General features: G+C 46.8%; 1 protein-coding gene across 2 annotated transcripts in view; it reads right to left on the reverse strand.

The window, feature by feature from the left end:
• The window catches only part of NECAB2 (N-terminal EF-hand calcium binding protein 2), a 127,625-nt gene extending 117,412 nt beyond the window's left edge, over positions 1 to 10,213 (reverse strand). For both annotated transcript variants that reach the window (XM_083163964.1, XM_083163963.1), the window contains exon 1: positions 9,983 to 10,213. In XM_083163964.1, coding sequence (XP_083020090.1) covers positions 9,983 to 10,198 — 216 coding nt within the window. In that variant the 5' untranslated portion in view covers positions 10,199 to 10,213. The remainder of the gene's footprint in view (positions 1 to 9,982) is intronic.
• Positions 10,214 to 15,994: the final 5,781 nt, after the last annotated feature.

Consider the following 15,994-nt stretch of genomic DNA (forward strand, 5'->3'; position numbering starts at 1 on the left):
ACAGTCTATCGATAATCACCCAGCCTGTAAATTCGCAGTCCTAGGATCCGGTCTTCATAATTCCCTAAGCTGTTTATCAAATACAGTGTCAGCGCCGGGGTTTCTTGTGTTCCTGGCTGTGACCTTGGTGGGCCAGTGGGGGGGCGCTCGATCCTGGAAGTTGGGGCTCTGACGAATCGAGAGCACATGTAGCAGGATGAGAAGTTGGGAGCAGCTGGGATAGGGTGTTGGCTGGTACCAGGAACAGGGATGCAGAGTCTAACACGCTGGTTTTCGCCAGTGGAGTCCCGCAAGGGACTTTGGACACTGCTGCACCCGATGAGCAGGTCGCGGCCCCCTGCCCTAGTAACCGAGACCCAGCTGACTGACCGGTGTACTAAATATACTGCGATGTGTAAAATAGCAGTTTGGAGCGATGGTAACTGATGGCGTGCTATCGGTCTCTGAACCGATGCGGAGAGGTTGCTTGGGATCTTGTGATTCTGGTATGATTCTGAGAGCTGAGAGAGATACTCTGGCCTGGGAGCCAGGCAACTAATGGGTCTGATGGTGGGATAATCGGTCTGGGAACCTATGGTAGGCTTAAGGCTTAGAAGTCAATGGTGGTCCACTGCTGGGGAAGTCCTGGGCTGAGCAGCAGATACTTCGGAGGGTGAGCTGTGGATGATACTCAGCAGAAGTGGATAGGATAGCCGAAGGAAACCCAGGTAGCAGGTGGTAGTTATGCAGCAGCTGGACACCGGAGCGCAGGTATTTAGTATCAGGAATAAACCTAGATCCTTGGAAGCCGTCTCTGGAGGATACACAGGGAACAGACAAGTTGTACAAGGCGATGTGGGATTCTGGAAGCCTTGCTTATATCCACCAAGATAGAAGGTGATTGGCTGCCGTTTGCAGCAGCAATTAAGCCAGAACCAGGAAGTAAGTTACCTGTATTCACCTTGATCATGTGACTAGTGCAAAGGTCAGGGGGAACGATGTTTGCAGGTAGCTGATAGGTGTTCAGCTGGCACCAGGTGTCATGGTGGCATCTATGCAGCATGGGAACGGCAGTGAAAGCCGAGTAGGCTCGAGGCGACAACAGGGGATGATATTGGGACATCCTATCATGGACTAAGGACGAAGATGGAGCTGACCGCAGGTCTGCGCCACAGGATGTCCCAGTAAGTGATGCAGATGCGCACTGTGATCTCTGTCATACAGTAGTTAAATAAGCTTCCACTTTATGTGACCAGGCTTTGATATCTATTAGTGCCCTACAATGCAAACTGAAAACAGCGGCCACTTGTGTCCGATACAATGGGCCTAATTTAGTTTAAATCACTATTTGGCGATTTCTGTTAATCTACACATGCGCGCACGTGGTCACATGCATGTGGGCCAATCAAAACACAGGGGCAGGGCTTCGTGGGTGTCGGGGGCAGAGCTATGCTCCGTGTCCCGGCACTTTGGAAAAAAAAAGCAAAACATCGTTTTGCTGTTCCATCGATGGAGGGAAACCATCTGGTTCTTCCCCATCGATGGCAAAAGTATTCGACATCGGCCATGAACCATCGATGCTTTCGAATCATCTTTGGTCGATGGCCATCCCTAGGCAGTTGTACTTTTGCGATTACTTGCAAAACAACCGCTACTGAATCAGGCCCAGCTACAATTTAGTGTAGATCTACCACCCCTTACGGTACACAAATTGCCTAGCGTAATGTGCTACGCTAGACACACACCATATGGTTGCCATAGAGAGTAATGTCAGTGGCAGAATTGTTCTTTCCGGCACCATCTAGTGGCTACCGGCACGCACAACGATTGAATCCCCCCCAATAGAGGGGAGGAGCAGCGTTAGCTTTTTATCATATAGGATAACAATATTCCATAATAAAAGCTGTCACGACAAGACTTCTCAAGTAATTATCTAAAGGGTTGAGAGTCCAAGTCCCTTATAACAGATCCCCCCCCCCTTAAAGCTTTCAGATGGGTACATGCCATAATTTGCCACAACTGCATCTCCCGGCGCTACTGACAGGAAAGTAGATCATTAACTTCACTGTACTGCAGAGATAACGAGCTCGGATCTATGTTTGACAGTAACAATACGACAATGCTACGAGGATGCACCCGTGGATTCCAATTACATGTAGACTTTAAAAGAGCGATTCAGTTGTTGGTTCCTGGTTCAGTTTTAAATGATTTTTTAATACAAGCAAAACCGAGTGGATTTATTGCACCTATCGGTATGTATCAATTATCCTGCGTTGGGCTTTCGCTCTATAATCAGCAGATCCAAGGAGCGATAAGGGAGATACCTTTATACAGACAACCCTATATGAATATTTATGCCAAGAAAGTGATTTACACAGCGACTGGAAGTCTAATTAAGAGGGGGAAAAGAATTTCGCTAGCCCATTAATAAACGGATTGCAGTCTTCTGGCTGCGTTCCCAGAGCACCGCTATCCTTATCTTTATCAGTAGAGGAGTTGATCTACGGTCACAGTTAATAATTAGGTTGGTCAAATTCGCAACCTGGCAATTGTATACAAAGGATGGTACTTGTGTATTATCTGGGCGCCCTATTTTATCATTGCATGCCACTACTTAGGGCAGGGCTGGGCAACACCGGCCCTCCAGATGTTAATGAACTACACATCCCAGGATGCTTTGCATTAGTTTTGCTATGTGGCCATGCTGAAACTGATGCAAGGCATGCTGGGATGTGTAGTTCATCAACATCTGGAGGGCCGGTGTTGCCCAGCGCTGACTTAAGGCATGCGATGCAATGCGATTTTTCATTGTAAAGACCAGATTTTTAATAGTATAGTCATCCATGGGTGATTTCATACCCCCACTATCCAACTATGCATGGAGTTGATCTTATATAGTGTGGCGAGCGGACGCGGATTACTTTACATGTATTCTGCGTCCCCTCGCGGGGCTCGCTGTGCTCATCACACTATATAAAATCAACTCCATGCGTATTTGGATAGTGGGGGTATGAAATCACCCATAGGTGACTATACAATTAAAAATTGGGTCTTTACAATTAAAAATTGCATTGCATGAATTGTATGCCACTATATTGCATGCGATGCGATGCAATGAAAAAAAATCGCCCAGATATTACACAAGTACCCAAAGGATCATTAGAGTTTAGGTGGCCATACATCTACAGATCGATTGTCAGATTGGGCTGGTTGGAACAAAAACCTAGTAAAATCAGAGTAAAGGAGCCCACACACGCTCCGTTCTGGGTGTCCGTTTTGTGCTTTTAAAGTACACATCGTATCGCATAGCATGCCTATGCATTGTGCATGCAATGCGATGCGATACGATACGATGTAAAGCTAGTACAAAAAGTATGTGCAGCACATACTTTTTGTACTGTACTATGAGATGCACGGGAGCGCTCATCTCAGAGTACAAAAACGGACGGAGCAGGAACGGAGCGTGTATGGGCTCCTTGACAGTGTTTGGCAGTTTTCCAGCATTTCAAAGCAAATACTCAACTGTCATTTACTCTCATCCATTGCCAGGATTTTGTTCCAACCAGCCAGATCCGACAATCGATCTGTAGATGTATTCTATACTCTAATTCAGTGGTTCTCAACCTCGGTCCTTAAGGAACCCCAACAGTTCACGTTTTCCAGGTCACCTGGCAGGTGCACAGGTACACTCATTATTCACTGACACATTTTAAAAGATCACAGGTGGAGCTAGGGTGGCCACTCCCGGAATCGGCGGGATCCTGGGATTTGACCCTCAAAATGCCGGGATTTCGGGATTAGACTGCACATGCGCATGCACAGTCTAATGCCGGGCAGCCCAGCTTTTCCCATCCCCATCAGCACGGCTCTGTGCAGCATGATGAGGTCATAGGTCACGCTGCGCAGGCTGCACAGAACGCCTCGTCACAGCACGCTGCCCTCCAGCCCGGCTCCAGGACAACAGCCCATCCACCTGGTTTACGACAACATCGTGGCTCCTGGCTTTATCGGCCGCCCATCCACCTGGCTCCTGGCTCCATCGCCTACCCGGCTCCCGGCCACACCACCATTAAGTAAATATGCGGCCGGGACAGTTTTTTTATTAGGGAAGCAAATCCCGGGATTAGGCATTTTTCAATCCTGAATTCCAGGATTTAAAAAATGCCCCAGGATTGGCATCGCTAAGACCTGGAAACCGTGCACTGTTGGGGGTCCTTAAGGACCGAGGTTGAAAACCACCGCTCTAATTTACTGTTGTATTACTGTAACTGAATCTTATGTTTTGCCTGTATCCAGTCTACAATGTCTAGATAAACCAAGTTATGGTTGACCAGCTTAGTCGAACCCGTCCAGTTAGACGTCTAAAGATAGTCAACCGCGTCTAGATTGACAGTAACGATAGTTAGACGCAAGCGTTATATCGAGGGGAGCATGGTCGACATAAATTTTTATCTTTAGGTGTCGACTAAGGATGGTCGACTATAACATGGTCCATTTAGACAGCGTCTAACCTCTGTGCCATAACCGGCGTTTACCCACCGACCCAATCTGAAATGATAGTTTGTCTTGTGAGAGAATGTTCTTTCTCCTGGCATAAAAGGTAAATCAACCTTCTACAGCGCGCAGTAAATCAGGAATAGCCAACGATGATGGGAAATGAGAGACAGGCATAAGAAAGACTGTGGAACTCTGACTGGAAGGCAAATGCTTTACTCTGTGCTTGGACAATGAATGTAGTATTCACAAGCATGTCAGTCAAATAACGGAGCCCGTACAATCTATGGAACAGCCAGGGAAGATGTGCGCCCACTCATATCAATACAAGACAATCAAAATGCCAGCGCCAGTAGTCATTTTATAGATTCATCACCTCCTTGACTCCTGGGATATCTGCAGACATGTTTCACTAGTGTCGCTTTGTGTCACCGAACATTAACAACTTCATTACATCCTACATCCAGATGGCAGCCTTACTTGGCAATACTGTATGCGTAAGTAACTTGGCATAATGGGCCTGATTCACACTTGATCACACGGCCGTGAATTTGCAGCGGTCAGTCAAGACACCGCCCCTAGAGTGAAATCCCACCCTGCAAATCAATGTGCTCGGCTACACATCTATTTGCAGTTGCACAAACATGTCTAAAACCCATTGTAACAGACTCATTTTTTAATTTGTACAATTCATCGCAAGCGCTGTGTAGCCCTGGACTTACTCATATACAGGCATATCCGGCCTGTTGTTAGTGTCACACACCCTCCCTCAAAACGCTTGGGCACACCTACACGTCCCCACAGAGGTCAAAGGATAAAGTCTTGTGTTTAATAACATGGATGTTTGGCATAATAAGCGTTCCTAAACATAGCCGGACCCCAATGCGGTACATTGCAACAAATTCAATACCACCCATCCTGTAGTGGCTTCTTGTGGGGAGTGTTCCATTGTGTACGCATGCCCGTCAGTTACGGTAAAATGCAGATTAATCTGGGCAATATCTTATAAGTAATTTCCTTTATTGTAATATAAAAAACTCAGATGACAGTGGCACACACAGTACCTGGCTAACACTTCCCAGTGTCCAGTAAGTGGCCTCAGGTATGTTATTGGCACACACAGTATCTGGCTAACACTTCATAGTGTCCAGTAAGTGGCCTCAGGTATGTTATTGGCACACACAGTATCTGGCTAACACTTCCCATTGTCCTGTAAGTGGCCTCAGGTATGTTATTGGCACACACAGTATCTGGCTAAGGGCGGGATGTATTAAAATACATCGCCGCCCCCCCCCCCCCCCCGCCGCGATGCTGCCGCATATGTACTAACATATGCGGCTGGCATCACGGTGCTGTGACGGAGGCCCCCCGCGATACCTGTACACTGGTGTGCGGGGGGTCTCCGTCACCTCCCTGCCGCCACGCTCTCCCCTCACGCCGGGGACAGCTATGCATGCTGTCTCCGGCGCTTCCTCCTCCCCCCTGCAGCCGGAAGGATGTCCGGCTGCTTCACTAGGGGGAGGCAGGGCTTACCTTCCGGGGTCCCTTCAGGAAGGTAAGCCAGAGGGGGGGTCGGCGAGGCGGCGGGTTTGCGTCGGCGGCGGCGAAAAGAAGCCCATAGGCTTCTATAGAGTATCGCCACGCAAAGGTGGCGATACCCTTCAGTGCGGTATTATTTTTGATACATTGGAAAATGCGGTAAAACCGGGGTTTTACCGCATTTTCCATTTGATTCATCTCGCCCTAACACTTCATAGTGTCCAGTAAGTAGCCTCAGGTATGTTATTGGCACACACAGTATCTGGCTAACCTTTTCCAGTGTCCAGTAAGTGGCCTCAGGTGAGTTATTAGCACACACAGTATCCAGCTAACACTTCCCAGTGTCCAGTAAGTGGCCTCAGGTGAGTTAATGGCACACACAGTACCTAGCTAACACTTCCCAGTGTCCAGTAAGTGGCCTCAGGTATGTTATTGGCACATATAGTACCTAGCTAACAATTCCCAGTGTCTAGTAGGTAGCCTTGGGTGAGTTACTGGCACATACAGTACCTGGCTAACACTTCCCAGTGTCCAGAAAGTGGCCTAAGGTGAGTTATTAGCACATACGGTACTTCTTTACTTTCACGGCGCTTTCACGTCTGAGTCCCCTTGCGGGGCTCGCTTCGCTCGCCCACGCTGCGGGCTCGGTGGCTCGCTACGCTCGCCACGCTATTTAAAATCAACTCCATGCCAACATGGATAGTGGAGGTATGAACTGGTATTTTACATAGTTTGTGGCGAGCGTAGAAGCCGGAAGTAGCACGGCACCATGCTGGCGCCGTGAAAGTAAAGAAGTACCACACATACAATACCTGGCTTACGCTTCCTAGTGTCCATTAAGTAGCCTTGGGTGAGTTATTTGCACACACAGTACCTGGCCAAAAATTCCCAGTGTCCAGTAAGTGGCCTCAGGTATGTTATTGACACATACAGTATCTGGCTAACGGGGTGTACACATGGAGCGATTTTTGCTAATGAGCGACTTTAACTAAGCGATTTTGACTATGGGCGATTTTGACTATACGAGAATTAACATACTTGGTTGGTATTCATTGCAGATCGCCTAGTGAATGTCTCCCTCAGCGGGGAATGTCAGCAATTTTGACTAGACAGCCAGCGATCTAGTCAAACCATTCTTGCCTGGCAACTCTTGTTTACTAAGCGATATTATAGGGAGATTTGTCTAAGCTTGTCAGCGATCTTTGCTAACCTTCTAAGCATGTAGTCAAAATCGCTTAAAAGAATTGCTCCGTGTGTACACCCCTTAACACTTTCCAGTGTCCAGTAAATGGCCTCAGGTGAGTTATTAGCACATACAGTATCTAGCTAATACTTCCCAGTGTCCAGTAAGTAGCCTGAGGTATGTTATTGGCACACACAGTGGGGGAGATTCTCTATGCAAGAAATGCGGTAAAAACCCCGTTATCAGGGTTTTTACCGCATTTTGGGATGCTGTAAGCATCCCCCGCCGGGTTAACGCGGCCGGGGGCATCGCCAGAAAAATCTGGCGATGCCCCATAGAAGCCAATGGGCTTCTACCGCATCCCACCGCCGCCCCGCAACGACCCGCCGCTGCCCCGCATCGCCCCCCTCCTCCCTCACCTGTGTCCGGGCAGCACAGAGCTGTGCTGCCCGGACCAGTGACATCCTCCCTGCACTGATCCTCTTCCGGGTGCAGGGAGGAGGAGAGCCCGGCGCAGCAGCAGCAGTGCCGGGTGTGTGAGGGAGGGGGGAGCCGCCGGGACCTGCTGGGACCCGGCGACTCTCACCGCAAAGGACAGCTCTTAACGCAAGAGCTGTCCTTTGGTATAATTATCGCATATGTTAGAACATATGCGATAATTATAAATGCGATGGGCGGCGAAGGGGGGGCGGAGATTCTTAGAGAATCTCCCCCAGTATCTGGCTACCAATTCCCAGTGTCCAGTAATGGTAGTTCTGCTAACACTGTTGTATTTCAGATTGTAGATGATACAGCAGAACACTTCATCTAAAGTCAGTGTTTTTCAACCACTGTGCCGTGGCACACTAGTGTGCCTTGAGCTGCTCTTAAGTGTGCCCCCAGATCTAGAGATGCCCAAACCAGTTTACAGCCACCACCAGTTACATTGTTATTTACTGGTCTCTTCTTTTCATGTAAAGGGCCAATGTATTTTATACCCCTTTTAGACATACTACCCGGGATTTTGGCCAGGTTTACCCGGGATTTTCAACCCAGGTCACTCCCAGGATTTTAGTAACAGACCCCCTTTCACACTACACCTCAAATCCGGGAAAAACCCAGGTATACCCCTTTCACACATAAGCCAGGCTTTTCAAGCATTTCAGTGTTTCATCATTCAAATGGGACACGCCCCAGCAGCAAAAAAAAGCAACATCACATGTTTAAAACTGAAAAACCCGGGTAAACCCATTCAGACATAAGCCGGGTATTATACCCGGGAGTTAAATACCGGGAAAAACCCTGGTCAATTGCAGGTGCTCAGTATCCGGGAGTGAAATCCCAGGTATACCCTTTCAGACATACACTAGTCCCGGGTTTGGGCGCGTTCATGTGAAAAAACCCGGGATTTTTCGCGTATGTCTGAAAGGGGTATTAGTTTTGTTACCTGTGGGGACCAGTGTGATTGTTTTTTTTATATGGAGGCCAATACTGTTGGTTTGTTTTTTTCCTGTGGGGGCCAATGTGTTTTTCCCTGTGAGGATCTCATGGTGTGCCTTGGCAATTTTAAAATCTTATTTGTGTGCCACAAGATAAAAAGGTTGAAAATCGTTAAGAAGTAAACAGATAATATAAACATACATATATATATATATAGTGTACCCTTTGTTCTGAACTCTTTACATTTTTTGTACTGAACAGTAAATGAGCATAATCATTGCAGTCTTTCAGATTTCCATGGTGATATAAATATTAAGCTATATGATAACTATAATGCGGAGTCACCATACTGTGACAGTCTATATTTAGTCAACCGTACTGCTGGTGTCAAGAGTGAAGCTAGGTAGAGGGTTATAAATATGTATACAATAAATATATCATGGATTAAGAGGAGAACTTCACATTACGCGCCTCACTAAAACCGCCAGGAAATTTAGTGCTCTCTTCCAAAGTGACAAAATAAATTCTACGACAGTCTAATTGCTGAGCGCGACCTGCTACAGTACTCCAGGATCTACGGTATCTCCCCGCTGCCTGCGATGTAATCTGCATCTTGGGAGCATTAAATCCAAGCAGATCCAAACAAGTGCGGCTGGATAATGCTCGGAGAGATGTATTCATTCACCCAGATTAATAACATGCTTAAGGGATGCTGAGAATGGGGTCTTCTACTTCCTCGGAGTGGATAAGGGCAGAATAAAGGGGTATAGCTGCAGCAAAATGTACTTCTGAACTGTAATAGAATAATATACACTATAGCATGCATAATAATAATACTAATAATAATAATAATATAATACTATTATATTAGTAGTAGTAGTAGTAGTAGTACGAAGAAGAAGAAGAAGAAGAAGAAGAAGAAGAAGAAGAAGAAGAAGAAGAAGAAGAAGAAGAAGAAGAAGAAGAAGAAGAAGAAGGATGATTCTGGGGATAGTGCAATACGACTTCGCTCATGGTACATTATGAACCATAGGGGACAGTTTACATTACTATCATTTCTATTGATACTACTGTATCCTCCGTCTTTCTTGCAGTACATACTGTAAATACACCATTCTGATTATATATACACACACACACATACATATACACACACACACACTTGTGCCAAATAAATGCCTGTAAATCCAGTTTATAACTGCATACTATATGATGGCCAGGCATGCACATGTGTTTGTGTATGCATGCATGTATTATACATGTATAATATATAGATAATGGCCAGGACATGCACATGTGATGCACAAGTGTGTGGTGTACATGTATGGGCTTATAGAGCAGGTGTCTGTGCCCGGCTCCCTTACTCACATCCAGGATGACAGAGATGCCCCTCCTGGTGCCCGCGTTGGGCATGTCCTGCGCCCCAGTCACCGCCTCCTGCACCTGCATCTCCCGCTGACTCTTGTCGCTCATCCTGGTGACGATCCAGCGGAGTAGCCCGTCCAGTCCACGGAGCTGCGGCTGCTGCTGCTGCAGGAGCTTGTGGACGCTGGTCCTGCAGTACCGGGCTGCCTGCTCACACATGTCTGAGGCTGGGAGGGGGAGAGCAGCCCGCCCCCGGCATGTAACTCCGCCCCGGCAGCGGCTAGTCACGCCCTAACCACGCCCCCGGCTGTCAGTCTGGTGGTGAGATGGGACGGACCAGCCACGCCCCTTGGTTATGCAAATCCTGCCTTCTCAGGTGCTTGGATTTGGTCTGGGAATTGTTTTTACGGTATGCATTAATATTATTATTATTTGTATTAATTTAGTTATTATTAATCAATTGTTTCATTAATTTAATTATTATTAAATTATTATTATTATTATTAGGGATTAGTTACTATATACTGCACACCCACATACATGCCCCTTCATTCAGGTACACCATGCTCTCTGCACCTATTTTATCATTGAAATAGGTAATTAATGAGAATGTAATCATGCATTACAGTAGGTGGGAAGCCCAGGTGCAGAGCATTCTATACCCGATGGCAGGTGCAGAGCATTCTATACCTGATGGCAGGTGCAGAGCATTCTATACCCGATGGCAGGTGCAGAGCATTCTATACCTGATGGCAGGTGCAGAGCATTCTATACCCGATGGCAGGTGCAGAGCATTCTGTACCTGATAGCAGGTGCAGAGCTTTCTATACCCGATGGCAGGTGCAGAGCATTCTATACCTGATGGCAGGTGCAGAACATTCTATACCCGATGGCAGGTGCAGAGCATTCTATACCCGATGGCAGGTGCAGTGCATTCTATACCCGATGGCAGGTGCAGAGCATTCTATACCTGATGGCAGGTGCAGAGCATTCTATACCCGATGGCAGGTGCAGAGCATTCTGTACCTGATGGCAGGTGCAGAGCTTTCTATACCTGATGGCAGGTGCAGAGCATTCTATACCTGATGGCAGGTGCAGAACATTCTATACCTGATGGCTGGTGCAGAGCATTCAGTACCTGATGGCAGGTGCAGAGCATTCAGTACCTGATGGCAGGTGCAGAGCATTCAGTACCTGATGGCTGGTGCAGAGCTTTCTATACCTGATGGCAGGTGCAGAGCATTCAGTACCTGATGGCAGGTGCAGAGCATTCTATACCTGATGGCAGGTGCAGAGCATTCTATACCTGATGGCAGGTGCAGAGCATTCAGTACCTGATGGCAGGTTTAGTTATTAGGTCGATAGTGTCTAGGTCAAAAGGTCAACACATGAAAACTGTTGACATTGCTAAAATGTCGACACAAGCAAAATGTTGGCATGAAAAAGGTCGACATGAGATTTTCATAATTTCTTTTCACAAAAGCATATTTTACCATGCCGGCGGGCATAGAGTGAGAATATAACAGTGTGCCGAGAGAAGGGAGCCATGCAACTCATGTTGACCTTTTTCCATGTCGACCTTTTCCATGTCAACATTTTCCTTGTGCCCCGACCTTTTGACCGTGTCGACGTAATGCACGTTGTCCTTTTCCATGTGTCGACCTTTTGCCTGTTGACCGATAGTGGGCGACCAATAGACTGTTGACCTTATTGTGTGGACCGTATGACCCTGTGATGCATACCCTGCAATGGTTCCATTATGTATTGGGCAACATTCAGCATTGGGATTCTTATGCCGCGCTGCTGCCTGGAATGAAGTTTGGGGTGTATGGCGTGTGTCATGTGCCCATTGTTTCATCATGCTGGGGGTGAGCTCAGCGCTATGTATGTGTATATGTAATAACCACCCCCTGCAATGTGCAGTTGGCATAGCAGCCTACGGGCAGCAGCCACCACTGCTAATGACCCAACAGACAGTGCATGCGTGGAGACGGAGGGCTTACCGGAATATGCCTTTTTGAGGTTTACCGCACATCCTTATTTAATAAGCTTGGCTGCTGGGGTTCATTGTGGTGGGTAATGACAGCAAAAGCTGGTATCGGTGCTGTAGACTGATCAAATCGGATCCCTCCCAGAATCCCCCACGGCTGTAGAGAACACAAAGAACATCTCTTAAGAGCTGTCCTTTGGCTTTTTTTTTTTAATTCAATACATTTTTATTGTTTTTTATATGCATTAAGAACAATAACAAACAAACAAAAAAAACAAGTTACATACAAGCAAGACTTAGTACATAAGTGCAGACTCCTTCATCTAATAGAGGGTTACAACATGTAGATATAAAGAGGTGATACCCATATGTCGATACATGTATAGTGGTACAGTACATACATTAGTGTCCCAAGTGAGCGCGGTTTATGTTACTATCCAGTAACAGGCATCTTTAAAATTTGGATTAGTTACAGGCGTGACATAGGTGCTTTGCGCGTAGGCAATTTGTATTGGGAATTTCAAGGCATAGATACAAGAGATGTGTTGGGCTCTTCATGTGGCGGATCATAATATTGTAGGCAGTGGTTGTATTTAAAAGGGTACAGGGCATCGGTGTTCGGGTGACAGATTATATACACATAGAAGCCACTGGGAAGGTAGTATTATTATTGGATCCTTCACACTTTAGTTAACCTGCCGTATAGCAGGGCGCTGATCCCCAGGCACTGATTTTAAGGAGTAACTCTTGTTGAATAGGAAGACTCCAACCATTTACACCATATAGAGTGAAATTTTTTCACACTATTTCTGGACAAGTATACGAATTTTTCATGACTCACTGTTTCATTGACCAGGGAGATCCAAGCTGCTTTACTCGGGGCTTCACTCCTCATCCACAGTCTAGCTATGAGCACTTTAGCTAGGGCACATATATTGATCACAAAGCGTCTATCCATAACAGTGAGGGCCTCCTCTTCAAAGGCTGATATCAAACAAGCACCAGGAGTGATCGCATTCCCGGGGATGCCCGCACCCCTCAAAAAATCAGTTACAGCTTCCCAGTATGCAGTTATGTTAGGACATGACCACAGCAAGTGGAAAAAGGTACCCTCTGCTGCATTGCACCTGGGGCATACCGAGGATGAGGATCCTCCTATGCGATGCAGCAGTGACGGTGTCATGTACACCCTGTGCAGAATATAATACTGTATCTGTTGGAATCTGATACTAGTTGTGGACAACCTGTGAGCCTCCAGCGCAGTGGACCAAATTTCATCTGTCATGGTCCCCAGGTCCGCTTCCCACTTTGACCTAATATGGGGGAGGGATTCTGAGTGCGATTTCTGCTGTATAGCCGAATATAGTGTGGATACCAGGTGACCTCCCGGGGTTCCCTGAACCAGTGTCTTAACGGGGGAATGATTAATAGATGGGCAAGGTGAGGACCCCACTTGTTTGTTTAGGGCATGGCGTATTTGGAGGTATCTATAGAACTGCGAGGTGGGAATAGGGAAATCCACCTGCAGCTCCTGGAAAGTTTTAATAGTGTTGTTTTGGTACAATGCTCCCAGATTGGATACACTCCACCTATTCCATGTGCTGTCCACTTCCAGAGAAGCCAGTTCGGGGAGGGCATTGGTATTAAGTAGGGATATCTCTGGGTCCCACCCTTGACCCCCCATAACTCCGTGGATCAGTTTCCACACAATAATTGCTTGTCTGACCAAGGGGATTCTAATATTCCTAGTGGTGCCACCTAAAAGGATTTGTAGTGGGGAACTTCCCGGGTAGTGTTGGGCAAATAATTGTATGTGGAGGGTAGGAGTGTCTTTTACGTTTAACCATTCCCATATGAAGCACAGCTGGGCTGCGTAGTAATAGTGCCTGAAATCAGGTAGGGCCAGGCCGCCTAGATTTTTGGGTCTAGTGAGGGTTTGTAGGCTGACCCTAGGGCGCTTGCCTGCCCATATTAAGGAGGAGAGTAAGCTTTCTATTTTTTTAAAGTGCTTCTGGGGGATATATATTGGAGCTTGCTGGAGAATGTAAAGCAGTTTCGGTTGGAAGACCATTTTCACCAGATTGATTCTTCCAGTGACCGTTAGTGGTAATTTGCTCCAAAGTGGTGTTTTTGTGCGGAGATAGGTTATTTGTGGGAGAAGATTCAGTGCAACATAAGAGTTGGATTTATTTGATACCCATATTCCTAGGTATTTAAAGGTGTCTGACCATGGGAGTGGGAGTTGCATGGGGAGAGGGTTTGGAACCGTGCCTCTAAGTGGTGTAATAGAGGACTTAGACCAATTAATTAATAGTCCGGAGTATTGACCGAACTCTGTAATGGTACTGAATATTAGAGGCAGAGAATTAGAGTAGTCCTGAATAAATAAGAGGATGTCGTCGGCATATAAGGCTATTTTGTCTTCCCTGGACCCCACTCTTAAGCCAGCAATGTTATTGTTTGCCCTGATCACACAAGCCAAGGGTTCAATGGCAATGGCGAATAAAGCGGGGGACAGGGGACAACCCTGCCTAGTGCCTCTGAACAGGGGGAATGATTGGGATAAGTATCCATTTACCGATATCCTAGCCGACGGTGAGGCATAAAGTGTTTGAATGAAGCCAATAAATTTTGGTCCAAAGCCAAAACAGTCCATTACCTCCCAAAGGTAATTCCACTCAACCGAGTCGAATGCCTTTGCTGCATCTAGGGAGGCAATGGCCGAAGTGGATTGGTCCTCTCCCGGGGACTGCAGGTGTGTGAACAGTCGGCGGAGGTTGATGGAGGTGGTTTTATTGGGCATAAAGCCCGTCTGGTCTGGGTGGATTATGTGGCTTATAACTCGATTGAGTCTGGCAGCCAATACTTTGGCGAGTATCTTAATATCTGTTGGGAGAAGGGAAATAGGACGGTAGGAGTCTGGATAAGAGGGATCTTTGCCGGGTTTGGGGAGGACGATAATTATAGCTTCCGACATTGATGTCGGGAGACTACCCTCCTCGATTATTTGTTGGGAGATGTCCAGTAGGTGAGCTGCAAAGAAGTCTATGTGTTTCTTGTATAATTCAGATGGGATTCCATCAGAACCTGGTGCTTTACCACCGGGGGAGGCCTGTATAGCAGATTTTATTTCTTCTAGTGTGAAGGGTGAGTCTAACAGATTGCGGTCTTCAGTGGATAGAGAGGGGAGCGTGATGTTGCATAGATATGCCCTGAGATCATCTTTTTCAGCTAGAGATTTGGAAGTGTAAAGATTTTTATAGTAAGAGACAAATTCGTTAGCGATGTCGGGGGTCTGCGCGACTATTTGTCCGCTAGTTGTATGGAGTTCTACGACTGTACAGGGGCCCCTCTCCCCTCGCATAAGTCTTGCCATGAAACTGCCCGGCCTATCACCAAAGGCATAGGTCGAGTGCGAGGTGAACAGTAATTTGTATCGGGTTTTGTCTAGAAGATATGATTTCCATTTTTTTTGGGCGCTCAACCATTCTATTTTGGAGGATTCTAATTTATCTGTGAGGTATTTTAATTCAGCCGCAACACACAGTTCTTCTAATTCTGACTCTTGTTTCCTGTAAAACGTTTTTAGGTTAGAGACCCTCTGGATCAGGGTGCCCCTGAGGAAGGCCTTGAAGGCATCCCACAGGATTTCCGTAGCTACAGTTCCAGAGTTTTTTTCAAAAAACTCCTTCCATGCCGCCTCGAGGTCCAGTCCTGTACCCATTCGGGTCAGCCAGAAGGGGTTTAGTTTCCACAGTGACTGACCCCTTTGGCCGTTAAGGTCTAGGTGGAGCGCAACAGGGGAATGATCTGAAATGCCTCTACTCTCATACGTAGTGTGACGGATTCTAGGAATCAAATCCGGTGTAATCAGTGCTAGATCAATCCTAGAGAAGGAGGAGTGGGAATGGGAGAAGCACGAGTATTGTTTAGAGGTAGGATGTTTCACCCTCCAAGCATCAATGAGGCCCATCTCTGCTACTATTCCCGGAAAGTGTGACGGTCTAGTTTGAGTGGGGAGTGAT

This window comes from Crinia signifera, chromosome 11, assembly GCF_055691185.1.
Source record: "Crinia signifera chromosome 11, ASM5569118v1, whole genome shotgun sequence".
Lineage (NCBI taxonomy): Eukaryota > Metazoa > Chordata > Amphibia > Anura > Myobatrachidae > Crinia > Crinia signifera.